Here is a 26,449-nt window from a genome sequence, read left to right as displayed (position 1 = left end):
AGTCAAAAAGTTCTGCAAATCCCAACTATCAACATGTTGCAGAAAACATCTTGTAAAAGAGTCAGATGCCAGGACTACCTATATCAGCTGGACTACCTATATCTCCTATGCTTTCTTGTACAACGTACTTTTAGCTCCCTGAAACAGCCAACATGGAACACACAAGTGTGGGAAACCTTTAATTCTTACTAGGGAGACGTGAGGTAAAAGGCATTTTTGCAGGCAGACCTGTCTCTTAAGCAAGGGCACACAGCAAGAAGAGAAACATGTTTGAAGTCTGCCATTTCTAACAAACCCTACTACCTATAGCAGCAATTACAAGTTGGTATCTCTCAGAGCAGCCTCAAGATTGCTCTAAACTGCACTGGGGAAGGGGAAGAACAATACAGGGAACTTGAAACCCCCTCTAGCAAAGACTCCGTATCATGCTGTTGACTAACAACACAGGACGTTGTTTGCACCAACACACTTGCTGCTGTTCTGAAACTGAAAGCTGCTCCCCGAACTATTGCCACAGAAACTTCAGAAAGAACACTGGCAGATGAGACATAAGCCAGTGAGAAAAAAAAAAAAAATCTTTCTGTTCTAAAACCACCCACTTAGAGACAGGGAAACCACAAGCAAGCCTGATTAACACCAAAACCAGATGATGGCAGATCTGAATCTGAAATTCTCAGTAATTACCACTAATTTGCATCCACTGTACTTCTGACTGTGTAGAACGTTTATTAGATAGGCATCTAAGATCAGGAAGCCCTCATGAAGAAGCCAAGGGAAGAATATCATTTCTAAGTTGGAACAAGACTTCATTTTTCAGCAGATACCTCATCACAATGCCACAAGCTGTAGCTGCATGCCCTGTGTGCTGGGGTACCTTGGAAGAATGGAGAGTTTCACAAAGGTCTGAGTTCAGAGAAGCAATTCTTCTCCCAGTCCCACCACAACTCCAGGCACTGTAAGAAGAGAAGGTGCCGTACCTGTACGTGACGTGCACTGCAGTTCCCGGCTCGTCTCTCTCCCAAATCAAAGCCACTCTGTCCGGAGACTTTGCGACATGTTGATCCAAGCAATTTACTGTAAGAAAGCAGAAGTTTAATCAAAGCCTAATAACACACAAAGAGTTCTGTAAACTCAGCTCAGTCAAGCATATCAGCAGGTAGACTTAAGTTGAAATTTCATCGGCCACCTAGCTAGCTGCCCGCTCATTTCAAACGCTGGGAAGTCATCCTTTACACCGACAGCATTGTAGTAGTAGGAAAGTTGTCTTTGCCATATTTGTTGTGTACAAATACCATACTGAATTGGTACAGCTGCCTTAGAGATGACATCTCCACAAGAGGCCTTGCCTGATTCTGTTCAGCTCAGTGGCACTCAGAGGAGCTGTGCTTAAACCAGCCAAAAATCTCTCCCCTGCTCCCGCCAGCGCAAAGACAAGGAGGACACTCTTCTGATGCTTTTCCTCACCAGAGCAGCGTTTTACCACGTAAATCTGACAGACTTGCCTTCCCCAGCTTGCATTTTTAGCACTGCATCATTTGGATTTTCTAATTACAGCTCACGCAAAGCATTTTTATTCCAAGGTATAATTGGAAGGGCTGAATCTCCACTTACTGAAAATAATCTCAAACTTTAGGATCTAGTGTAAACACACAGAGCAGAGATGTGTATCTATATATTACTAGACAGCTGGGAAAGATGAACACATCTCAAACTGTGTGCTACAACTCCTAAAATATGAAGGGCAAATTCGCTTTTGAAGGTCCATTTCCCCATGTAAAAGGGACCTGGACAACTATGTGAGGTGAAGTTTGAGTGAAGGGACAGAGAGTACCCACCTTAAAAAAACTTCTAAAGAATCCACTCAAGAAACCTGCCCACATGTTCGGCAGCTACTTGTCTGATGATTAAAGATTAGCCTTGTAAATTTTTAATTCCAAGCCTAAACTACAGTTTCATACTTCATTATATGCTTGTAAAGGCAGTTACGATATTTCAGTAGACAATTATTAAAAACCAGTCAGGCTCACTGCTGTACAACTCAGAGATAACCCTGAAAAAGAAATAAATGCTGAGTTTCAGATCACATTTCCTAGAGATATTAATACTGGTGAGGAAGGATTTTATTTTTCCAGATAAATTAGGTGCAATGAAAGCTGCCTATCGTTCTGTCAAAACTTGTGAAGGTTAAGTGAACTGCAGCCCTGGAGCCTGCTTCTGCTGTTCTATGATCAAAGCTGATTTACAGCACTACAAGTAAGGTGGAAATGAGCCTCTGAAGATGAGCAGGAGATAAAATAACCTCAGAATTCAGCATGTTTCACTACAAGAACAACTTTCTATCTCAAAACTACGAAAAAAAAAAAGCCCTTCAGTTGTTTTAAGTCTTTTACTTTTGAATGTAAATTTCTGCAGTAATACTAAAAAAAAAATAAAAAATAAAGGAGATAAAATTTCTTCATTTCTTAACACAATACAGGAGGACAAAAGCTCTGAGGAAGAATGCTTTAAGCATACACTGGTTTCCTCTGTCGTCCATCCATATGTAATCAGATCTGTTGTGGTTTGTTCTGGGACCCTTACCAACTCCTACCTCCGAGCTCATTGCAGCAATACCCTTACGTATTGCTCCACATTACAGTAAACCACATTCACAGAAATTCATTTCCCAAGCAGCATTCCCTTCTCATAACCAGATTTCAGTGGGTATTTCTGTTACAGCGAGCCCAGTGAGAGTTTCTGTTCTTTGCCCGGTAAGAACTGACCAGTGAATCGGGGCCAAACGCTGTTATTTCCTTCCTGACATTGCAAGTGCCTTTCTCTTATTTCACAAAATAGAACTTGGTGACCTGCCCCCTACCGCTACACCCTAATGGTTTCTCCGTCTGTTTTCTTGCCTCCTCGACGTGGCTTGGAAAAGCACGCAGAAACGATTCAACGAGACACGCTCCTGAGGACGCGGTGCCTTGCAGGTACAGTCCTCCTTAGGGTCTTTTCCTGGAAAGGAGTCACAATGAAATAAACCCCCAAGCGCTGAACCTCATGCCTCTGCAAGGTCTCCCCCAGGCAAAAAGCCTGTTCCGAATCAGAGATCTGAGCTGCTGTGTGCTTTCTTATCCACTGTTCCAATCAAGAGATCAGGGGACAAAACTCGAGCCTCTTAGCAGAAAACCAGCCACTTGGTGGCTGAGTACCATGCTATTCATCTCCATCATGCTTTAAAAGAAGGAAAACAGCCCCAGCAAAACCATTTAATTCTCTGCAGCTGTGTTTCAGTGGTCTGTGACTTGTTTTTTTTCCAGCTATGCAGAGAAAACATAAGTGGCATTCAGTGTCTGCAGAAGAGCCAGATGCAAGACACGGTGTAAAATCAGACCCAGAAACAGCTGGATTTTACCTGACCCACATGGGATTAAGAAAAAGGTGCTGATTCTGCTATACAGATGAACTAATGGATCCTAAACAACCCTTTGCTCAGCCAGGATCTTCCTTTCAATGGGAAGCACTGAAAACAAGAGTTTGGCTGAAGTCTGTGTGCTGGAAGCAGGGCTGTACAAACAGCTCTGTTCCCTTGGGAACTCCACAGCTGGGAATCCTCCCGTGTGTTTTGGGAAGCCCAGGGGAGGGTTTGCTCTTTTGTGCTAAAGCAAGGTGGCTTTATACGAAAATATACGTCCCTATTAGAAGACCTCAGCACCGAGTTATGCCCTAGGTAGGGCTGGGGCTTAGTCTCACTGGATGGAGCCTGCCCATGGTATGGAGGAGACGACAAGGCTGATACAGCCCGAAATAAACCGAGGGCAGGCAGGACAGCCACAGCAAGGAGCAGGGACTGGGCTCCGGCTCCCTTCAAGCAACAGGTCCTACCGAAACTCGAAACTCGACTGCTGAAGAGCTTCGGATCCCCACCAGCACCCAGCCCCCAGCAGCTGCGGGCACAGCATCACCACGGGCACAGCCCCGGGGCAGGGGGGGGGCAGCCTTACCGGAGACGTTGAGGCGGCCACCGAGGAACCAGCGGGCTCCGGCTCCATCCCAGCCGGCCTCGCAGGCGGTGTGGAAGGGGCTGTCCCAGCGCAGCCAGCCCCGAGCAGCTTCGGCCCAAAAAGCAGCGGGGTCGCGGGCAGCCCGCTCCTGCCATGCCCCGTAGCCGCCGGGGGGGAGCTGAGCGGGGCCGCCCCCGCAGCGGCGCCGGGCAGGGAGCGGGAGCGGGAGCCGGAGCCTGCGGCTGAGGCAGCGCAGAGCCAGCGCCATGGGGCACGGCCCTGCTCCGCCGCCGTCCTCGGGGCCCTCCGGGTGTCGGTCCCAACCCCGGCACCGCCCCGGGAACACCCCCATGGCTTCGGGAGACACCGCCCGCACGGGGAGGGCCGGGAGCTGTGGGGTGGCTGAGGGGGGCAGCTCCTGGCTGGGGGTGAGCGCAGGAGGAGGGTGAGCCCCTCGTGAGGCAGCGCTGGGTGTCCTCAGCCTCCGTTGTCAGTCGTGGTCAGCTTGGTGGCAACAACACCCAGTGTTTCCAGTCAGGCCCCAGCACGGACTGGAGTGTGGGTCTGTTCCTCCCCGGGTGCAGGGCCTTGATTTAGGAACCCTCCTGAAGCCAGGCAGACACCCTGACACCCTCACAGCCTCGGGGACACACATAGCACACACATAAGTCCCCACAAACCGCACAGCTCTGGAGAAACCCCCCTAAGAGATGCCCACCCCAATGCACCCCCATGTCCACAAAGCCCTGGGAACCCTCTCTGAACCCACACGCAGACATGAGTCCTACCACTGCCCCCTTATCACTTTCACAGCTTTGAACAGGGTAGGTCTCCATCCTCTTTTTTCCTGGCTTTTCTTTTTCTGCGAGCATCGTTATAACCACAACGTGGAGCTCCCAGCTTTGGTATCACGGTGCTCCTCCACCTCCCCTCAGTCGCAGCACCAGGGGGGCTGAGAGACACGGTTCAACCCCGACCCGCAAAAATGAGCGCTGAGATTTTGCAGCAGATAACGCCGACCTTCTTCTTTGCACATAACGCTGCCCTCTTTGCTGTGCAGTAATTCTCTTAGGCAGTCTAGCCCTGCCTCCCAGCACATAGTTGGAAAGCTCGTAGCAAGGTCTGGGATTCCTTAAGAAGTGCCAAACTATCGAGTGTTTCCTCAATGAACTCCCAGAATTTGGGCAGACAAAGCACATTTCATGTTCAAGAATAGCGACTTTAACCTATTCTTTGTGCTAAGCTCAAGCTTGTTCTGGCAGTGGTAGCAACAAGGTAGTGTTTTCTCTGGATTTCCTAGGAATATCACCAGACATTTTATCTAGGTAAATAGTAGAGACCTTATCAGGACTCAGATTTCTGGCACTTCTGAGGTTTCCAGCTGTGTTTTATAGGTAACACATAAGATTAAATACACCCTTAACTTCCTTGTAAAGTTGGCATTGTCACACTGCTAATGCAATTATTGATCCCTTCCTTGTCTTCTCAACACCAATATTTCTTTTTGGGTAAGTGCTGAGTTGTAACCAATAGCGTGTGTGCCACCTTGTGCCAGATGGGAGTATGGGGACTTGTTTTGCTTTCGGTTGGTTTGCTTAGGGTAGCTCAAAAGTTTTCCATCAAAATTGCTTATAGGCAAGAAATAAATAAATAAACCAGTATTTCAGATGAAAGCTTTTCACACACACACACACAAAACAGCAGATAGAAATGGGGGGAAGTGTTGTCCAAAAAAACAGAGCATGAAATTAAATTCTTTGGCCTGAAAACCTAGCTGTTTAATTTGCCTAGGCTGCTGCAGACCTTGAAATCTTCTGGGAATGCTGCCATTCTCTGATTTTCTTTCATATAAGACTGATTTTCCTCTTCCAACATGAAGTTTTATTTTTTTTTTTCATGCTTCACCAGGCAACCCTCCATCCTCAGGTTTTGGCTGTCTTTTTCCTCAAAGAAAGCCATGACCACCATCAGCACAACTCAGGCACAATCCAGCCTGCAGAGCACCTGATCTCCCAGCTCAGCTGGGCTGCTTGGCAGGACAAGAACAACCCTAAATTCTTGCTTCAAAGAGAGCTGGGCAGAGGGGGGATGAGGTTTTGTTAATGCCTCCCTGTCCCTGACTTTCTGGTGATGAAGGCTGACAGCAGACTGCTTACTTTCAAAAGCAAATGAGGGTTACAGCAATTCTCATTAAGTACAGTGCTTGAGTATGCCAGGAAAGGCTGGAGCTAGGTAAAAGCAGTTACGGAATTGCATTTCTCCATTCAGAAGCCCCTCCTGGCATTATGAAGTCCCAACAGTGATGCTGGTGTTAGCAGCTCTGGGGACGTCCACTTACTGTGATCCATGAACCTCTTAAAGGCAGCTCCCAAAGGCTTGTGGCCACCACTGCAGAGGGATTCGTTCCCTGGTGTAGCCAAGATTCCTGAGACAGCCTCCTGCTCCTGCCAGGCACCCTCACTGAACATGAGATTTTAGCAGCCCTTGGCTGCTAAAATCAAGTGTCTTTTATGCTGACATCATGGCAAGTACTGAGGAACCAAGCCAGTAGCGGTGTGAGTATTGGGTGAGTTTGGCTATGGGTATCTGTTAATCAGAGCTGTAGCAAAAACAAAAACAAACAAATGAACACACACCAAAAATAAATAAACAAAAAATCAGCATCCACCAATCCTCTCCTATTCCGACTACCAAAACATCCAACAATGTCATTTATTGGCCTCATCTTTGATTCCTGCCAATAAATACAAGACTTGCTCAATGCAGCGTGCAAGCATCCTATCCTCAGGGTGCCAGCATAAAGCTAAACACAGGCAGGGGTATTTGTAGGATCACGACCTTCAACTGGAAGCACTCAAGCACAGGATTTTCATCCCTGCTGGGTTAAGTAGCATTTGGCATCCTAGAAAGGCAGTCAGGCTTCTCTGCGTCCATCAGTGACCTGCTGGCGATGGTTTGAAGCCTCAGCCTTCAGTCTCAGCAGCTCTGGGACTCCACCAAGGAGGCTTATCCCGGCTCCAGCCTCCATGCCACCTCTCCATGGGTTCCTTCTGCATTTACCCCACAAACCACCTCTTGCACAGGCTTGTGCAACCTGGGAGATCAGGCATATCAGGGGATTTCTGTTTGTGCCCCACTCCTGGGCACAGCTATCCCATGGACACACACACTGACACCCTCTGACAGATTTGCTCTGCATTCCTGTATCAAATACCCAATTCTGTCATAGCACAGAGTTTTAGGAAGCTCCAAATGCAATCCTCTTGTGGGAAGCCTTTTTTATTGCAGGGCAGCTGAGGAAGAAGGCTGGCCTGCAGCCCACCCCAACCAACACAACACAACACAACACAACCATATTACTCTTGGGAACTACAATTTTGAGACTGGGCTTCAGACATGCAGTCTTGACTTGCAAAGGGCTGATGAGAAAAACTCTGCTCAGTCTTTTTCCATCCCTTTTTCCCTGCTACAAAGCAGGTATTTGACCTGTGTTATGTTTCCCAATTGCTTGTCCCCATTTTTCCTTTAATATCCTAAAACTGAGAGTAAGAAGATAATGAAATCCATGAATTTGTTATAACTGTTCTACTCCTAACCATGTTTTTCAATGGTCTTCCCACCTAGTGTGCACACAACTGATACCTGACCCCACAAAGAAAGGTAGGAAAAGGCAAAAACAGGCAAAACTACAGAGCCACGTACGCACTGGTATTGCTGTGTGCTTTGTACCTGAAACTCCTTGTTGATAAACCTCTCCATCATGCCAGCCTCCTCTTGGGGCCGCCCACCATAAGTAGGGACAGAAGGCTTCAGCACCAAATTTTTCTGTCCCCTCCAGCTTGGTAGTGATGCTCTGGGCTTGGTGTTGATGTGACAGAGGCACGCTCATGAGCCAACAGTTGTCTGGGGAAAAAGACTGAGAAAAGTAGGAAGCTTCCAGCTCTCGCTTGATTTCCACTTCAGCTCATCAAGTAATATTGTGTTCTCCATCCTTTCAATGAAGGCCAGATACACAAATTACAATATAATTCTGACTGAGCATGGGAAAACTTCTCCAGGGGAGGGACCTGCTGGTCTCTCCATCCTTGGAGATCTTCCAGACTGGCCTGGACAGGACCCTGCTCTAATTTTGGTAAGTTAGCCCTGCCAGCAAGGCCTTCCGCAGCCAGGGCCAAGTACCCAGGAAGGTGGATGCAGCGATGGTTGCCAAGCCCAACCAGGAGCCCAAATCATCAGTCAAGTTTGTAGTGATGAAGCAGGTGTGAGGTGGAGCCAGAAAGTCACTCTACAGATGAGGATCAGGTCCAGTGATGGTAGCCTGGGTCAGGCATTTTCCTGTGGCTTTTGGCAGGCCCATACTGACAAGATGGGGCCAAGCTCAAGTTAGGAAGCCCATCCGCAAGTCAGGATCCATGTGCAGACCAGCACAGCATTGCTCAGGCAGGGACTGAAGACTGATCTCTAACAGGGCTCACAGGCCCGTGCGCAGGGAGGTCCTGGTGAGGCTGGTAGGAGCCATTAAGGCTTCTTAGTGCACCCAGGACCATGACAGGCTCCTCCAAAACAATCCTGCTGGGTTTGTGCTTGGTGCCCCACCAGCTCCCTCCTGCTGGGCTGTGAGGACCCTGCCCTCGGCCTTGTGGGCTCGTTTTCCGTATAGAAAAGGCTGCTGGCAGCTGGACATGCAGGTAGAAAGAGCTGAATGTGTCTGGCCATGAGTTTCTCCCTGAGGTGCATCCCTCCACGGGAAAGCTCCGTGAGGCCCTCAGACGTGTGTAGAAGGCAGCCTGGGAGAGCGGGGTGCCAAAAATATCCACAGCAGCAGGTTGGGTATTAAAAAGGGAGCCTGGAGGCCACCCAAAAGGATCAGAGAGAGAGCTGGGGCCCTCTCAGCCCTGGTGCACTGCTCCGGGAGGGGGGAGATCATGGCTGGGGGGCATGTCCTACACGGGGAGCACCACAGCCTGGGCTGCGGGGGGCTGATTTTGGGGTCGTGAGAGGATTTTGGAAATGTGTGGGGATTTTGGAAGTGTGTGGGGATTTTGGAAGTGTGTGAGGATTTTGGAAGTGTGTGAGGACTTTGGAAGTGTGGGGATTTTGGAAATGTGTGGGGATTTTGGAGGAGCGTGCTTATGGGACACATGAGGGCGGCGTGAGGTGGGGCGGGGAGTCCAGCTCCGCTTTGGGCTGCGGGATGAGGGCTCCGCTGCCGCTGCCGCTGCCGGTGGCGGTGGCGGCGGCTCGGGGCGGTCCCGGGGCGGTGCCGTGGCGGCGGGGGCGGCCCGCGGGTGATGTCAGGGCTGCCGTCGGCGCGGTGCATTGTGGGCGAATCCCGCCGCCTCACCGCGGCTCCTCTCCGTGAGGGGGGGAGGGGGGGGGGCAGCAAACGATGCGCCCGGGGCCGCCCCGCAACCGCCCCGCCACCGCAGCCCGGCGCCAGCGGGACCGGTGAAGCCGCGCTTGGCGGCGCGGGGCGTGCGCTGCCTCCGCCGGCCGCAGCGGGAGGCGGCGGGGCCAGGTGAGCCGGGGCGGGGAGGGCGGCGGAGGGCGATGGCGGAGTAAAGGGGGGGGGGGGGGCGCGGGGCTCGCCCGCTGTGGGGGGGGGGGGGGCGCGGGGTGCGGGCCCGCACCGGGCCGGGCCGCTCCGGTGCCGCGCGCGGGGCAGCGTGGGATTTGTAGTCCGCCCCTCCGCGCTGTGTGCTGGAGGAGCCAGGCGGGGGACTCGGTTTCCCAGCGTGCCCCGCGGGATGGGCGGGCCCCGGGAGGAGTGACGGCTGCTCGCCGCCAATCAGAAGGCGGGACGGGGTGGGGCGAACCATCTGCCGAGAGGGGCGGGGGAGGGGGGTGCCGCTAGCTGCAGTGCAGGGGCGGACGCGGCCACCTCGGGCGGCGGGGGAGGCGGGGCGGCCCCAGGTGAGGGGCTGCGGAAAGGGAGGGGGGGGGGGGAGGCTCCCGGGGCCACGGGTTCGAGTCCCGGCGGTGCCGGTCCGGGGGCGAGGCGCGGGGAGGGGCAGGGCGGGGGGCGAGGGCTCCGCGGGTGGGGGGCACACGGCCTGGGCATGGGGGATCGGGGGCTCGGGGGGCATCGTGGTGTCCCCCAGCCCTGTGGCAGCGTGCCCGTGGCTCGGGCGGGCGTGTGCGCTCCGCCTGGTGCGAGGGATGGGCGGGGGGTGGTGGGGAACCAGCCCTGTCCCTTGGGGTTTTGTTGGGTTTGGGGCACGGAGCTCTGCTGCCATGTCCTGGGGTTGGAGGGTTCCTCTGCTGTAGGCTTCTTCCCCTCCATGGGGAGATTTCGGTGCTTGGCGCTCAGTGGTGCCTGAGGCGGCTTTGCAGCCTCCAGCCTCGTGCCGTGGTGCGTGTGGCACACGAGGCTGTGTCGGGCACTCGGCTTCCACACATACATAGCAAAAACGGACCCGGTACCCACCCCACACCTCGTCTCAGACCCACCACCGACGTCCAAGACGACCACCGTGACCTTGAAGCACGTCTCGTGCAGCACGAGGAACCGGCGAGCCGAGGGCCACCGACTGGCGCTGCCCCTCCAGGGTCCGCTGAGCCAGGCACTGCTCGGTTCCTTCTGGTTGTTGGGGGGATTTTGATACCTGCTGATGTGGTGCCTGCTCAGTTTCTTGTGTTTTTTTGGGGTGGGATTTCTGTACGTGCTGCTGTGGTGTTCCGGAGTGGCCCAAACCAGGTGTACATTTAACATTCTCCTACATTTTTCGCTTTCCGTAGGCTTGCAAGGAGGACGTGTAGGTAATTTGATTGATGGAAGGAAAGATTTCCTGATTTTACCACAGCATATGCATTTCTTTATGTCCTTTGTACTGTCACTGGAAGTGCTACCTTTTAGCAATAAACTTCGCGGTGAATCACAACAGAGATCTTTGAGTATCTGAATTTTTTCTTTATAGGAGTGAGTTTAACCTCGTGCTGTGTGTGAGATAGGGTGTGCAACCTGCTAGCTCAACGCTAAAGCTTACAGGTGCTGTGCCTTTACAGGTGCTACGACGATCAGCAAGCATCAGAACTAGTAGCAGTTATTCACCACATTTCACTCTACCAACTTATTTTGAGACTTTCTCAGTGAAATAGGCGTGGGCTACGAATTATGTGTTAATTTTTTTTGGTTATGTGCTTGTGATCATCCATGTCATAGGTATTTTCATACAGATGCACATGAGGTCAGAAACTTTTGAGACGCGATGCTCCTTGGCATATGTGGTGTCCACTGCTGGAAATTCTGTGTTCTGTGTGCTTTTGCATGCTTTGTGATAGTTTTATTCCTTCAAGAACGGGCATCTTCTCTGTCCGGTGAAGAAAAGCACCAGAATTAACATTTCCGTTTAGGTCAGTTCTTGCCAGGATCAGTCTCAGGGATATATATATATATATTTCTTGTAATAGTTAGCAAGAACAAAATCAGATCCATCAGTGTTCTTGGTCCTCTAGAAATGATTCTCTCTGGTGTAGGAAATGTATTTCAACAGCTTCCAGGGTTGATGCTAATGAAGTGCCCCCCACCTCAGCCCATGTATTCATTTCCTTCCCCTTTCCTCTCCATCTCAACCCCAGTGTTTGGTGCTGAAGGAAAGTGTGGTGGTGAAGCCAACTACATCTCGATGCTGGAACAGTCAGAATGAAACCCTCCTCTGATGGAAGCTGTTGGTACTTGATGTTTTCCAGAGCAGGAGTGATCAGACAGATCCAGGAAGAGCCAAATCCTTCTTTCTTCTTTAAGTGCTGTGATTCCTTTGTGGTTTCTTGCTTTCTCTTATGGAAAGATTGCCACATTGCCTTACAGCGTGTTAGATAGCCCAGTACTCTCTGATGGATCTTGCTATGGGTTCACCACTTCAGTCACGTCCTGTCAGTTTTCTACATTGGTCTTATTTAGGTATGTGTCTGTGTACGGGTTCCAGGTAAACTCTGTGGGAATGGCTTCCTGGGAAGGTCCTAGATTAGATTCATTTGCCAGAGCTCCATGATGACCTTCCAGTAACATTGGTTCACTTTGAAAACAGGGAATAGAGCAGAAGACAGAAAATAGGACCTCCTAGGACAGTGTGTCTCTACAGAGTCCCTAGGGGCTTTGTAGACTATTCTCGTATTTTTAGTGGCTTGTTGACTTTGTTGATTTCTCCTCCTTTGAACGTTGCAAGGCACAGCCCAAGATTTGCTGGTGTGATTGTTGAAGCACTTGCCAATGTTTAAGCTCAGCTGGTTTGCTGAAGAAGATAAAAGAATGGGTACAACTAGTGCTTCATTCCCACCTTCCCTCAAAAAAAAAAAAAAAAAGTGGATATTCCCCAGAAGCATCCTGAAATCCCCTGAAGTGTCATTTTGAGACTCTGTCCAGTTGGAATAAGCACCACGATTGCTTTGGGAGACAGAAAGAAGAAAGGCCTGCTATAAAGCTTCCTTCCCTCAGGCAGAGGAAGAATGGGGAAATCGTTCAGACACTTATTGAAGCATTAGGAAAGAGAGGTGGGAGATGATGGAGATGATGTAATTTATGCACTCTTGTGTCTGAACTCTGGCTGAGGCTCCCCTGCCTGTAGGAGCCTTACAAGACAGAAGCTGGACATTGGCAGCCCTCCTTTGTGTCAGGCAGGACTAGCTCTTGGTCTTTTCCCCAATAGCAGAATGTGTATCATGCCGTTGAGACCTGCTGCAGTTATCCCAGTAAATATGGGAAATCTAGGAATAGCAGTGTGATTTTGGATCTCAGTGCATATCAGGTGCTGTTTCATGTGAACTTTTCAATTTTTTGGAGAAAAGCAAATAGCATCAATATATTGGGCTTTACATGGAAAAAAAAAATTACTACCAGAGTAGGATTTTCATCAGGCTCACAATCCCTTTTGGTTTTACCCAGTTCCCCACTGCCTTCCATTAAGTCTTCTTCGCTCCTCAAGAGGTGTTTGCATGGAAAAGGGAAGGAAGATACTGACTGTGTGATGGACTGTAGGTGTAATCAAATAAGATGTGCCTGGAAAGCCTTTCCTTTCGGTGTCGAGCCATGTCACCTTTAATTTGGTGAACAATGTAAAAGGAACAGACTGCAGATGACGGGCTGACTCCAGCCATATAGGCACAATGGGAAGCAGAGGGAGAGCTGCTGGGCAGAGATTTCCTTTTTTTTTTTTTTTTTTTCTTTTCTGAGAAATAGGGCAGCCTAGACTAAAGAAAGAGATTTAGTGTCAGCCGTGACAGATGGAAGTGGATTCCTCGCTATCCATGCGATAGGAAATGTTCCAAGGCTCACCATCGGCCCAGAGGCTGTAAGTGGAGAAGTTTTGGTGACCTACCCATCAGATAGAAAGAGACTGCCAAACAGATAAGGAGAAAGTTGATCTCTACTGAAAAGACTTCAACTGTAGGATCATAAACCCACCTGGGAAGGCTAAAATCCTTTATTGCTCCAGTCCTTTTCCTACCAGTGACACATATAACATGCTTTTCCTAGCTGCACTCTTCTTGGCGTTGCAGTCTGGTGTTTTATAGTCTTTTTATTTGTTATCCTGAATAATTTTGCATGTGCACAGGGTGTGTCATTTCATGTGATAACTGCCGTGAAACCTAGCCTTGTATTCCTGTTTGCTTTCCCCTCTTTTAACCGCTTACTAGTTTTAGAGAGACTTTGGTTTAATCCTGAGAAATCTTAATTTTTAAGGCCTTTGGTCTGTCTGGTAGCACACCAGGAGGTTTTGGCTCTCCAGATACACTGTTTTCACAGAGATGGCCCTATCTGCACACTTGTCTAGTCATCCGAAAACACCTAGCCTTTCCTATAGGTCTGGATGTCATGGCATCTCCCTTCTGCCTGCCTGCCGGTTAGTTTTAATTCTCATTTTCAGTTCTCGGAACGTGTCTGGTGAAGAAGTAAGACTGATTTCCAGATCCTCTGCAAAGCTCTTTAAAACAAAGTATAAAAAATCCTTGGCATCATCTCTCTTTGTTCAGACTTTCTATTCCTTGTCAGTCTGTCATGCAGCAGACTGGCTGGCTGCTCTGTGGTCAAGTATGTGTGGAAAATACATAACGTTCATCTTTAGCAGTTTGTTCCAGCTCTTTGATATTTTTTTTGCTTGATGATTTTACATTTAATGTAGTAAAATACATCCCTTTTTCTTCCTTTCTGTGTATATTCTATTTTTAAAAGACTTTTGCTCGTAAAATAAGCCAATTAGAATTAAAATCAAGCAATTTAAAGAACAAAACAGAGGTTGCTCTGGCCAAGGATTTGATTTTTTTTTTCTTAGGGTGGCATATTTCTCCTCTTACTGAACAAAGTTGAGCTACTATTGAGTTACAAACCTGATCACCAAAAGGCATCTGAAGTTACCCACTGCTGCCCTTCGCAGCTCCTCTGCTCTCCCTCAGCAAACCACAGCTGCCACATCGTTCTGGTCAGAGGGTCAATGGGGTAGTTTTGCTGCTACATCTTAGAATTTAGGCTTGATACAATTAATTTACCTATCTCCTTTAAGTCCATTGTTTTCTTTTGTACATATGCTATTCCTCCACTGGAGTGACCCGGCCTTCTTTCTTCATACCTTGTTCGCTGGAGTGCCCAGGAATGCAGTCCCTTCAGCAACTTCCTAAATGTGCTTCCCTGCATCTATACATTGTAATTCCCCAGCTTCTTTATGAGACCTGTTTCACCCCAAAAGGTCCCATTTCAATATGACATACCGCTGAAAGCACTCTTTGGTGTTTTTGTTTGTTTGTTTTGGTTTTGTGCTTATAACATTTTGTCTTTTTCCTTCCCCCATTGCAGAATTAGGTAACCCAGGTTATCGTTCTTGGCCTTTTTGCCACCAAAAGCCACGGACATGATGCTTGCTAGCTTCTGGCTGGTGTGATGCTGCCGAGTTGCATGCTGTTGCTTCCTTAATGCTTCAGAAAAAGCAGTGAATGGTCATTTCTTGTTCGCTTTCTCCATGCTGAATTGTTTCTATAAATCTCAATCACATGGCACCTCAACTTCTTCATGAGAATCTGCCCTCCAGGGCTCGGCGTGCTGCTCTTGCACTGATGACAGGCAGGTTATCACACTGTGCTTTTACCTCACAAGCTCAGCTGTCGGTGTGCCTAAGATCTGAGTGGCTGTTCTTGGTGCAAGGGGTCAGCGAGGAGGTGTCACCAACAGGATCGCTGCCAGTCAGCACAAAAACCTATTGCCACACGATGTTTTTCCCTCCCTGGCATTCACTGATGGTGGGAACATAGCCTGAAGGCAGGATTGTATCTGAAATTCTTTCTTCCTCCTCCCCAAACCCCAGTTTGTGCAGTTCATCCATCCCTAATGTGAAAAAGCAATGCTTTGTACCTGCGAGGTAGGGGCGCATCTGTCCAGAGGCATGCAGCTGGCCTTGTCTCTATTTATTTATACAGAATCTAGATGCTTTGGACTCTAAAATGTACTGGTTTAGGGGTTGTGCAAAAGTTATCAAAAGTAATTGGTTTCTTGTGTCTTGCTTTCCTTGGAAAATAGGTTGGCTTGAGGCAGTTACTTGGCTGCTTTGAAGGAGAAATGGCCGAGCCCTGTGGTTTCATGGTAGGCTGAGGACTTGGTGCTGTGAAAGCAAACACAGAGCACAGCTGGACTGAAGCTGAACTGGATCTGAGGTGCCACTCCTGCACTATGTTGGTGCTTGCATTTGACTGACCCTACAACGAACCAGTTCGAGTAGCTCAAAGCCGAGGAAATAACCTTGAAGAGAATAACCTTGAGGAGAGAACTCTTTCTTTTCGCTGCAGGTAGCTTTTAGTGGTGAAGCAGGAACCTGAAGTTGTGGATCCAGGATCAGTGTACCTTTGTAGACTGTAGGTAACGCACTGTAACCACTCTGCTGCTTCCATTGATTGTCAACTTTCATTCATTAGCGTTTTGGCACCCAAAAATGTGGGTTTGGGTTTTGGTTTTAGTAAAATTTGCAGTAGCTAAAGCACGCCTTCTGAAAGGTGTTCAGCCTTGATCTGAAAAGAGCAAGAGATCTAGAATCTGCCACCTCCCTTGCTCTAGTTGCTTTCCTTTAGGAAAAGAAAACTCCAGTGAAACAATTTGCAGCTTCTGTAGGAAGATGAGGCGGAGAGGAGGAGCCCTTCAGTCTCTTAAATATTCATAGAAGATGCTTCTGTGTTAAATGAATTTGCCTTTCAGTTGCCTTTTGGATAAGATACCTGCATTGTAAAGAGTTTAGTTATCAAGTGACTAGGAAGGCATCCTTCAGCCTTTCTTCATCTCCATCGTTTTAGTGACCATTTGGTGTGGATGCTGGCCTATTCCTGACTCCAGTGTCTGTCTGTCCAGTTGTAGGCAAGGACAGAATTGCCCCAAAATTGCCCCACTATCTCCTGCTGCTTTCTGCAGCAATGCTGTGCTCTGTGGGCATGACCTGTAGGCCTTAGTCCTAGGTGTCTGAGCCTGAGCTTGGTTGTGCTGAGAAGTATTTTGTGTAAGATGCACTTCTTCTTTCTGTTTTTCGTGACTCTTTCAGCTCATTGTCTAGAAAGAGTGGTTGCTCATCAAGCAAAGATGAAGCTTACTGGCCTTTGTACGTTGAGCAGGAGGAAAAAAAGGGTAAAAGACGAATTCAAAAGGAAGGCAGCAAAGTGTTTTCTCACTCTTTTCATGGCATGGGGGAAAAGAGAGGAGGCATTTAAGTTCTAGGTCTCAGGGCTGCCTGCTCACGTGTAGGTCTCTGCAACCTATTTCAGGATTGATGGCGACTCAGAAGCTGGTATTTCAGTATAGTTGCTTTTTTTGCCAAGCAAATTTTCTTTAACCTTGCCATCTGCGTTTCTGATTGTGGTGCAATTCTCCTTATTTTTTTCCCCCACTACAAAGAGCCCAGGCTGGACTCGAAGCGGTGATTGTTGTGTCTGTGGAGTATTATTAGAAGTGTTCTCTGGTAGCCAGCCTGCCCTGGCACATTGAACACAGAAGGCGTAATTACCCATTTCAGGTTGAGATCTGTCTGAAAAACTGTGAGCTTTTGCCAGCTTAGGTATAAATTTTGTTTCCATTACTTGAACACAGTTATGGATTGAATTAAAATAATTTTTACAGTAAAGACACAAAATACAACTGTATGTATTCTGTAATAGGAAATTCTCAGGATCCAGTTACCTGGCAAAGCATTGGCAAATTGAGGATCAAAGTACAAATATGGATTATTACAATGAATCTGCCCTGAGGAACAGATTTTGAAGTTTTTTATTATTATTATTATTCCTTTTTTCTTTTTCTTTTTCTTTTTCTTTTTCTTTTTCTTTTTCTTTTTTTTTCCCTTGGAGAATAATATTCAAGAGATTCTTCTTTCAAGCACAATGATCAGGTGTCATGTTTTGAAAGGTCTGATCGCAGAATGAGAAGACACGTGCCTAAGTCATAGAGCTGTTAAACTCAACAAATAAGAGAACTTGTTCTTGTGGTTTATGGGTGGGAAATGATTGTTTGCATGGGCTGGGAGATGGGAAGCACATGCTGACAGTTGTGGACTGGACGGCATCGTAGATACATGTGGAAATGGCTCATATAGAGGCAATTGAGGCCAGCTTGTAAAACTTCCATGAGCTTAGTAACACCATTTCTCCTTGGAAACTGACTCTTGCAGCAGTGCAGACAGAATTAAACAGAGCATGCTTGCATATGCAAGAATTTTCATGTGTCTTTCTAGGATGTTCAGTCACAGAGAGAAACAAACAGGTGTGGGCTACAACTGCTATCTGCCTCGATGGTATTGTGTTTGTTGTTAATATTATCTTTAGATCAATTATGAAGGAAACAAATTCCTCTAGAATCGTATTGTAGGCCCTTCAGATAACAATGACATTTGAGCTTCGAGTCTCAGAGCAAGTTTTACATCCCTGGGTGCTTTTGTCTTTGAGGAGGAGAAAAAAAAAAAAAGCTTAGAGCCATTGAATGTGGTTGAGAATGTATTGGGATTTCCCAAGGGTAGAAGAAAAAGTGGGTCAGCCGTGAGGACATCACCTTTGAGCAATTCACCATCTGTCTGCAAACTAAAAAAAACTGTTAAGGCTGCAGATCAGAGCATGTAACTGTAGATTTGCGGAAAGTAGGAGGTAAAAGAAGGTTAAACGTGCTCCTCTGAGCATGCTCCAACCAAGGCAGAGAGCTTCCCAGAAAAAAGGAAGAAATAGTTAAAGGAGGGCTGTAAAGAGGTGATTTAAGTGGCTAGCAGCTGGCATGATAAAATGTTTCCGTCAGTCCCAGGAAATCTCTTCTGTGTAATTACAAACAGTCTCTGCTGAGATCAGCAGTGGGCTTGGAAGCCAGGAAAATTTTGTCCCACATGGTCTCATTTGGTCTAATGTGATGTATCAGTGCAGCAAGTGTCAGCTACCTCACTTACTCTAATTTTTTATTAAATTTCAGAAAGCTCTGGGCGACTTGAAATCCAAGTGGCAGATGTATAAATACGTGATTTTTTTCTTCCCTGTCTTCCAGAAGTGGAATGAAAATGTACGTGATGTCCAAGGGTGTGAGGTGCAGGCCAAGCGACACCAGAAGTATAACCTCTGCTTAGCTTTTGCTTTTTTTCCAGAAATATTTATTTTGGCAACCAGCAGACTACTCAAGCTTTGCAAATAGTGATCTATATTGACTTTGCAGCTTAAGTGTATCTACCTGCAGTTAAATTTATTTATTGTGAGCAGACCATGATGTCTGTCTCTTCTATCACTAGAGGCTTAAGTTGGTTATGATGCAAGAGAGATTTCCTGGTGTTGTATTTAGTTTTCTGATCAAAAATCCGAGCAGCTTGGTCAGGGAGACCAGAAGAAAGTAACAGACTTCCCTCTCCAAGTCCCATTTCTCCCCCATTTTCTGACCTCTGCAGCTGAGACTGCTGGTGGGAGAGGATTAGGATCATGTAAGAGCGCCCGCACTGTTGGCAGTTTCTGCTGCACGTTCCTAATGATTTGTTGCCGTAATTAACTGTGCTGATTCTCCCTGTAGATAGGTGGGTTTGGCACAGAAACCACTGCTGTGGCTGACTGCTTTGTGCACTAGTACAGTACCTGGCAGCGTGAGCTGACGGGTGGAGGGGGTTTGTTTTCCTTCGTGCTCTGATCCTTCAAAGGCACTGCGGGGGCCAAACTGCATTGGGTTGGCTGCACAACCAGCGAGTGGTAATAGCGCTGTCAAGGGGCGTCTGCTATCGTATCTATTACATTCCCTTTAGTGCAGCCCGGGGTTAGCAGAAAATCTGGAGCTGCCTGTCTCGATCGCAGCATTTCAGATTTTATGTGTTTTTCCTGGTCACATTTACATCACTTCTTCACAGGCATGAAACAGAAGCCTCTCAAAGGTGAAAAATAGTCCCGGTATCTTGCAACCTCACCTTTAGATATTTTGTTTATTTTACAGAAATGCTTTGAATAACAAATCCAGAATGTCTAAAGCTGGTGCCCTTGCATGCTTATGGGAAGAATATGTCACAGAGGAGACTTTAAGCCACAACTGCTAGGAGTCGAGCCTGCTCTCTGAGCAGGATTTGCTACAGCAGAGGCAGGCAATGAAGGAAGATGTGTGTCTACAAGGAACAATTCAGAACCTTTCGAGCTCCTGCTGTCAGACCGACCCTAACGTATGACTTGTTTTAGATTGCTCTTTCAAGTTCAGCAGGAGGTATGATATATTCCAGGGTTGAAGCATTGTTAGTCCAGTACACTGTATTTTCTTTTAATCAACTTGTTTCTTGTATTATTATATGCATTTCTATCCTAATAAAAGAATGCTGGTGCACGGTGGACCTTACTTATACCAAAAAAAAAAAAAAAACCTTTTTTTTTTGTTGTTGTTGTTTTCACATGACGGGTTTAATTTTGAAAATTGGTATTGTGTGGAAGCAGATGAAGTTTGTAACATAGTGAGTGACACTGAGCGCCTGCAGTTAATGGCACTGTTGACTGAGCCCCAATCTTGCTGCTCAGCTGCACTTGGAAACCCTGCTGTTGTTCTTTTTCTTCTAAGCACTCCCAATCCTACTTACTGTATTCCTTTCTGATTACCTGCCCTGTCAGTTTCATTTTGGCCTAATGCTGGTAAACTTGCTTCTTTGTGGGATCTTTTAAACCAATATTTGTGGTGGGAACAGCTAAATTATACCTAGATTCTGTTCACAACTTTTTTTTTTACTTCCTGCCATTCAAGTATTGGAAAAGGAGATCAATCTGATTTCTAGACTGTGGCTTACCGGGGTTGCTTCTTTTGTTTTTGTGCAAGTTCAGCCTCATCTCACCTAAAAATCTGTAGTTTGCATCAGCTATCTAAAACACTTTTGGGATCTGCTGTTAAAGTGGATCCCTTGTTCATGATGTGGGCAACACTTTGATCAAGTAATGAAGGTCCTGGGCTACAGCAGTTTAAATAAACTTCACTTGTTCTAATTGTTTTAATTTGTAGGCTTCCAGAGGTGAGGATGTGTCCTGAAATAAAGTGACATATTGCAATTCCTCAACAGTGAGATAAAGACACTTAAGGCTATCCAGGACCTTTAGTAAGATGGTGAGACAGACCTCCATAGCTTTGTTCTGCTCTGTGATAACCACCTTGCATCTGATGAGTTTCCAACTTGATGTTTGTTTAAGTTTGGCTGTATTTTGAGCACTGCTAACCCATTATACTGAGACTGAAATGAACTAACATAGGAAAGATCTCATATAAATGCTTCAGATTTCCACAAGGAATGCTCCATATTTCTAAGTTTGATTTTAAGAATGCTAGGGTCCTGTAAAATAAGGAAATCATTCTTCCAGTCAAGCTGTTTAAATTTTTGCCTGCCTGAAAGAGAACTTGTAAGATAAGTACTTGGGGTGTATATATGAGACTTTCTAATTGATTCTTTATTGTTTGGTTTCTGGCCTCCTTGAAAGGATACGGGAGATGTGTGCATACACATGCATACACTACTTTGAAAGTAACTGATAAAAACATAAATCTGCTCATACCAAGTCATATCACGGGTCCATCTAGCTCAGTATCCTGTCCCAAGATTGCCAAGACTGAATATGTGGTGTAGAGAAGAAAAGCAGAGAAAACATATAAAATGACTCTCCAGAATGCACTTCCTACCTTCAGTGGTTCATGAACTGGAGGCTTCCTAAGCCAAAGATGGAATGTTTCTATGCAGCTCATTAATGGATTTTTAATTATAATCACGTATTTCTCCTGAATTTGTAAAGTCAGGTTTTGAATCTGTGTAAGCTGTTAGCATCTGCCGTGAAAAGTTCTTCAGCCTAACAACTTCTTTGAAGTTCCTTTTGCTTGCTTTGAGTTTTTCTCCTGATGAACGCAAATGTGAACAAGGCAGGTGCATCTGATGGTCTGGCTCTGCCAAACTAATAGGCTGCAACATCAGGCCTTGCACTGACATAATTCTTTCCTCCTAAGTTTCTTACCGTCATCTCTCCTAGTCACACTTCTCAGCTGGTCTAGATTTTCATGTCAGTTCAATAATTGCTGCTATATTACATCAGTTTTTCTTGCAAGCTGCCTTAAAATTAAGGAGACCATTTATCCACGTGTGCTATTCGTGGGAGCTGTCTTGATGCCAAGTAGAAGAAACAGATAGCAGAGCAGTGTGTCAGAATATTTAGTGCGGCCTGTTTAAGCATGTTTTTTTTTGTGTGTGTGTATATATGTATATATTTTTAAGGCCAAGACTAAATTTATAAAACTCTAAAGATTCTTCAGTATGGACTGGAAGAGATAGCAGTATGCAAGAGCTATTTCACACAGCATGCTGAGGTTGGCCAAGAGACAGGATTTGGTCCTGTTGTTGTCAGTGTTGCTTTCTTGCAGCTGCTTTCATTTCTACTTCATACACTATTGCTAGGAAGATGGTTTTACAGTATTATGGGCTTCCTCAGCTCTCTTGCTTCTCTTCTTGGGACAGGGCTACAGTTATTTCCTGAAAAATGCTACAGAAAAAGACAGACTGAACTTTGTTGTCTTCCTAGTCACAGTCTTCAAAGTTATATACCCTTAGGTTCTGCAATCTGTACATCTTAAAGCTAAAAGTGACAAAGATAGCTCAGAGTTCATATGCTTGGACATACCCATTGGAGTCAGAAACAGCCTTACTGGTGGTCATGAGAGCTGTAATTCCTCCATCTCTGCTCCAGTCCCTCTTAACACCCGTTAGCATTGTGTCTGCACGTCAAACATTCTGTGCTTGTGTTGGGGAGGAGGTGGTAGTGCCTTACCTGTCCCCCACTGACCATCTTTTACCACCTCGCTTCTGTAACTCCACTAGCAAATTCAACCCCAGCAGAGGGCTGGCACCAGACTTAGATGCAAACAACCTCTGTGCTTTATTTTATTGATTTAGATGGAATTAAAGTACTGCATTAAGGCATGATTTATAAGCACTTATGTTTTCTGCACAAAGCTAACTTCCACCCCTTCTTTTACCCTTTCTCTGGAAGTCTTGGTTAATGTGTGTTAGATCTTCTCATGGGTGTAGGCAATGCTTCTGTTGCTTTGGTAAACCCAATGTTTCTGCAGTATTAATACTGCCTCAGGAACAAATTTTTGGTATGGTATCCCTGCTTTGTGCTGCTGCTGTCATCTAAAACAGCCTAAAATTTGTCTCAGGCTGTAATTAAATTGGCCTTTTGTTTGGCTGCATCACTCTGGCTGCACCAGAGCACATCAGTAAACTTTGTTCTCTAATTCTGTATCACCAAATGGCTGCTATTCATGGTAGTGCCCCAGGAGGATTTTATTCTGTTTCAAAGCCAGTAAAGCTTTCTACGACCGCTTCTTTAAATAACAAACATGCTGGTTTTGAACACATATATTATAATGTTGATGAAGGAACGTGGTGTATAAAGCAGCAGAGAAAGCAGTTACCAAGCTGTGGGAATTTGTTGACTTTCGTACTCTGTCTTCGCCCTAAAATTATTCCTTTGGATTAAGAGATGGTACCTGCCCCTGTATGTGTATGTTAATGTGCTTTTATCTTCTCGTGAAGTTGAGGAGGTAGGACAGTCTATAACTAAATGACTTTTCCTTAAATAATAGAAGAAAAGGCAGCCGTAGAGATTTTGGGGGATTCTCTCCCGTGCAGGCTGCAATGAGGTGCAGGGAGGCTGGGTGGACAGCATATGCAGAGCTTGTTGCTAGTTTAGGGCTGGTCAGTTCAGCTCTTCTGGCTGGAATAAAGGAGCCAGGGAATAGCATTAGAATTGCTCATTAGGAATAAGAAGCACAAATATTGTGCTGCCAAACACAGAGTGTACTTTTTTCATTGGAGAATTTTCCATTTTCTTTTTGTCTTCAGTAGCTGGGAACTGAAAGTGGCTGCTCTGTACAGATACAGGATTCTTTCTACGGGAATTCGAAGCATTTCACAGTGTCATTTCTTCTGACTTTTTATTTTATTTGTTTTGTAATTCAGTTTCTTCCTATCTCTCTTTTATCATTTTGATTGTACTTTATTAGATGTTGGATTGTGTGAACGTTTCTCAGAAGTCCTCTTATTTCATTATTCTGCTGCTTGGTTTTTCCACATAGTTATCTTCTATTTCGAGAACAAAATCTTTTGACTTGCTCGTATTCTGATGTTTGATCATCCTCTGTCTTGGACTTTGTGACATATTTCTATCTGCTGCTGCCTTGTGCACACAGCATGCTGGTCCCTTCCTATCTTTCCTTGGTCCTTTCACTGCTAGGAAGTGAGCTCTTTTCGCTACTTGAGCTCTTAATTTACTGGTGACTTTGTTCATTTTTTGTGGCCTGAAGAAGTGTGATGGTCTTTTATTCCCATTTGATACTTACAATGTTAACCTTATTTAACTCATCTGTCAGAGTGCTGCGGTAACATTCATTTTTTAGGAACAAAAATAAGGAATATTTTGGAATATTTGGGGGGGAGGGAAGGAAGATAGAACCATGAAGAAAGCTTAATAAGAGATCCATGCAGTCTGGCCTACTTCTAAAGCAAGAAAGGGATCTTACAGGAAGAGGCAAAATGCATTTGGAAAATCTATTACTTCTGTATTCAATTTCTTATAGAGCACGGGATTCAGTGTGTGTCTGGAAGTCAGTTTTGTAGAACTGTAATCTTAAAAAAATGAAGCAAAATTAATTTCAGCATAGGGTATCTGGAGCTCCCTATAAAAGCAGGGAAGAAGGGGCATGGGGCATGCAAACGCTATAGGAATAAGATATCTTTCTATATTTTAATTTGATAATTTCTAGCAGTGTGTATGTTATTAGGAGGACTAACCTGTACGTGGCTGAAGCCCTTTCTAACCATCCCTATCTTCTTTGCTTGGCTGTCCATCACAGTGGCAGTGTCTAATTCTGGCTCTCCAAAGGGCCTTCTACCCTACTCTGATGCTTTTAGGCTTATTGAATGCAATACCTGGCAAACCCTTCTGATTTGTGTTGGATGTCGTCCAGTGAAAACCATAAAAACTGCCGATGTTGCAGCTGCTCTGTTAAAGCAAGACCTTTTTGCCCAGTAACAATAACAGCTCTTGCAGCATTTGGCATTAGATTCTCTTTGACTTGTTGGCTGTCAGGCCCAAGAGCCTTGGACTCCTGCATGGTATAGCTGGGAATTGTCACCCTTTTAGTTTGTGCTGCTGACTTGAAGCATGGTTGCGTCTGCCAAGTTTATGCATGGGTTGAGCTCAGGTATTTGCAAGGTGAGTTCGCCTTCTTTCCTAAGAGACTGGTTCTGATTTAGTGATAAACAAAACCTTTGGAAATATAGCATGTACTTCTGCCATAACCTGTACTAATTCTGTCATTCCTTTCCCCTGTCCCTTTTTCCCCCCAGATAAATGGCTCATTTAAATTGGGAGCTACTAAAATACTCTCTGGCTGGCAAATGCAGTGCCTAGCAGCAGTCATCAAGGACGAACCAAACATGAGTGGAGGAGGGGAGCAGGTCGACATCCTTCCGGCCAATTATGTGGTCAAAGATCGCTGGAAAGTGGTAAGTAGTACTGGCTTTGTGCCTCCTTTGGTATCCCAAACAGATCTCCTTCTCCTGTAGTAGTATAGAAACTTACTCAGTTAGTCCTGGGCTCCAGCACGAGACAGCGGAGTCCTACAGTTTGTCCTATATGTTAGTAGAACACTGCAAGGAGATGGTCAATATTGCTCTAGTGTTTTTATTTTAGAACATCTAGTATTTTTAGAAGACTAAACCTGCCAGGAATTTTCAGTTACGATTCAACTGTTGCAGCAGGCTGAGTCATCTTTTAGTAGGAAACTCTGATTTTGAGATATTGTGGCAAAGAATACTAGGGATATCCCTTTAAATAAATAACATTGCAAAAAGATAATTTAAATGCAAATGTTTAAGGTTAGAATGTCATTGACTTCAAAAGTCAGAAATTCCATAGTTATCTTGTTGGTACAATTTCTGTGTTCAAATTATTATAATACTATTAAAAATTATGTCATCATATGTTAAGAGTTTTAGGTCTTCATGAGTCAACTGTCTCATCTGGTGTGCAAGCTGGATAGGATGCATTGAATCAGTGGAATCATTTCATCTTTTCATGTATACATTGTGTTGCTGCAGATCTTAATATCCATTTAAATTTGTGGCTTGACTTTGTCATTTAAATGCACCTTTTTGTGTTTCTTACTGCTATAGTATCTGTGTCAGGAATATTTTTTTATACATTCTTTTACCAGGTGATGTACAAGAAAACTATTAGCTCGCTTTTACAGAAAGGGTCTCAAATTTAATTAGTTTTTTTTTTTTTTAATTATTTTTACAGACTGCTTAATATTTATGACCAAAGCACAACTCTGCTAGACATCATGAGCATCCAAGCATGCTCAGTACTTCTATGGACTGGACCTGGCTGTCTTGGTTTAGGCACCCAGCAGACGAGCTTGAGAACAATGACAGCTTGTGAGCAGAAGCTTGTACAGAATGATGCAAAAACACTGGTAGAGACATTGGGAGAATCCCATCCTCTAGACATGTGTTTCATTGCCTCCAGATTTGTTCAGAGGATGCAGATTCTCCTATGTATAAGGCCTTCTTTTTATTCCTAAAATAAGGCCCATGGGAGGGAGGTGAGGGCAAGTAGCATTATGTTATCATCTCGGATAAAGAAACTAGAACATAATACATAAAAGGATTGCTTAAGTTTTTACTGTTAAAAGTTCTGTATTATTTTTCTGTATTTTGCCTTTGTCTTAAAAGAAAAAAAAAAAAAAAAAGGAAAATTAAAATTTCATTTGTGCCACAGTGTCCATTTTTAACTTGAATTACCAACAATGTCGGAATCATTAAACTCCCAACACCAACCTCTATAGTTTGAACTGCAAGTGATTTGGGGTAGCAGCACTAAGCAGTTTCCCGGTGCTGACTGGGTACAGTACATCTGTCTCGTGAGTTATGCCGTGGGCTGTGAATATCAGAGGACTTAAAGAGACTCAGGACTGTGAACTC

General features: G+C 45.7%; 2 protein-coding genes across 8 annotated transcripts in view; one reads left to right on the top strand and one right to left on the bottom strand.

The window, feature by feature from the left end:
• The window catches only part of ACSS1 (acyl-CoA synthetase short chain family member 1), a 34,894-nt gene extending 30,544 nt beyond the window's left edge, over positions 1-4,350 (bottom strand). The window contains exons 1-2 of the mRNA XM_027453549.3: positions 3,984-4,350; positions 978-1,074 (exon numbers count right to left, since the gene is read on the bottom strand). Coding sequence (XP_027309350.3) covers positions 978-1,074; positions 3,984-4,335 — 449 coding nt within the window. The 5' untranslated portion in view covers positions 4,336-4,350. The remainder of the gene's footprint in view (positions 1-977; positions 1,075-3,983) is intronic.
• A 4,924-nt stretch (positions 4,351-9,274) lies between these two features.
• TTBK1 (tau tubulin kinase 1) overlaps positions 9,275-26,449 on the top strand; it is a 103,382-nt gene continuing 86,207 nt past the window's right edge. The window contains exons 1-4 of one of the 7 annotated variants that reach the window (XM_027453546.3): positions 9,275-9,501; positions 19,387-19,647; positions 20,425-20,526; positions 24,812-24,970. In XM_027453546.3, the coding sequence (XP_027309347.3) occupies positions 20,524-20,526; positions 24,812-24,970 (162 nt within the window). In that variant the 5' untranslated portion in view covers positions 9,275-9,501; positions 19,387-19,647; positions 20,425-20,523. Of the gene's footprint in view, positions 9,502-9,811; positions 9,897-19,386; positions 19,648-20,424; positions 20,527-24,811; positions 24,971-26,449 lie in introns of those variants that run through there. The other 6 variants (XM_038176969.2, XM_038176967.2, XM_038176970.2 and 3 more) reach the window with 6 other exon arrangements.

This window comes from Anas platyrhynchos, chromosome 3 (genome assembly GCF_047663525.1).
Source record: "Anas platyrhynchos isolate ZD024472 breed Pekin duck chromosome 3, IASCAAS_PekinDuck_T2T, whole genome shotgun sequence".
NCBI classification, from domain to species: Eukaryota; Metazoa; Chordata; class Aves; order Anseriformes; family Anatidae; genus Anas; species Anas platyrhynchos.
Note: the sequence above shows the minus strand (reverse complement) of the source record. Positions and strands in the feature narration are given on the sequence as shown.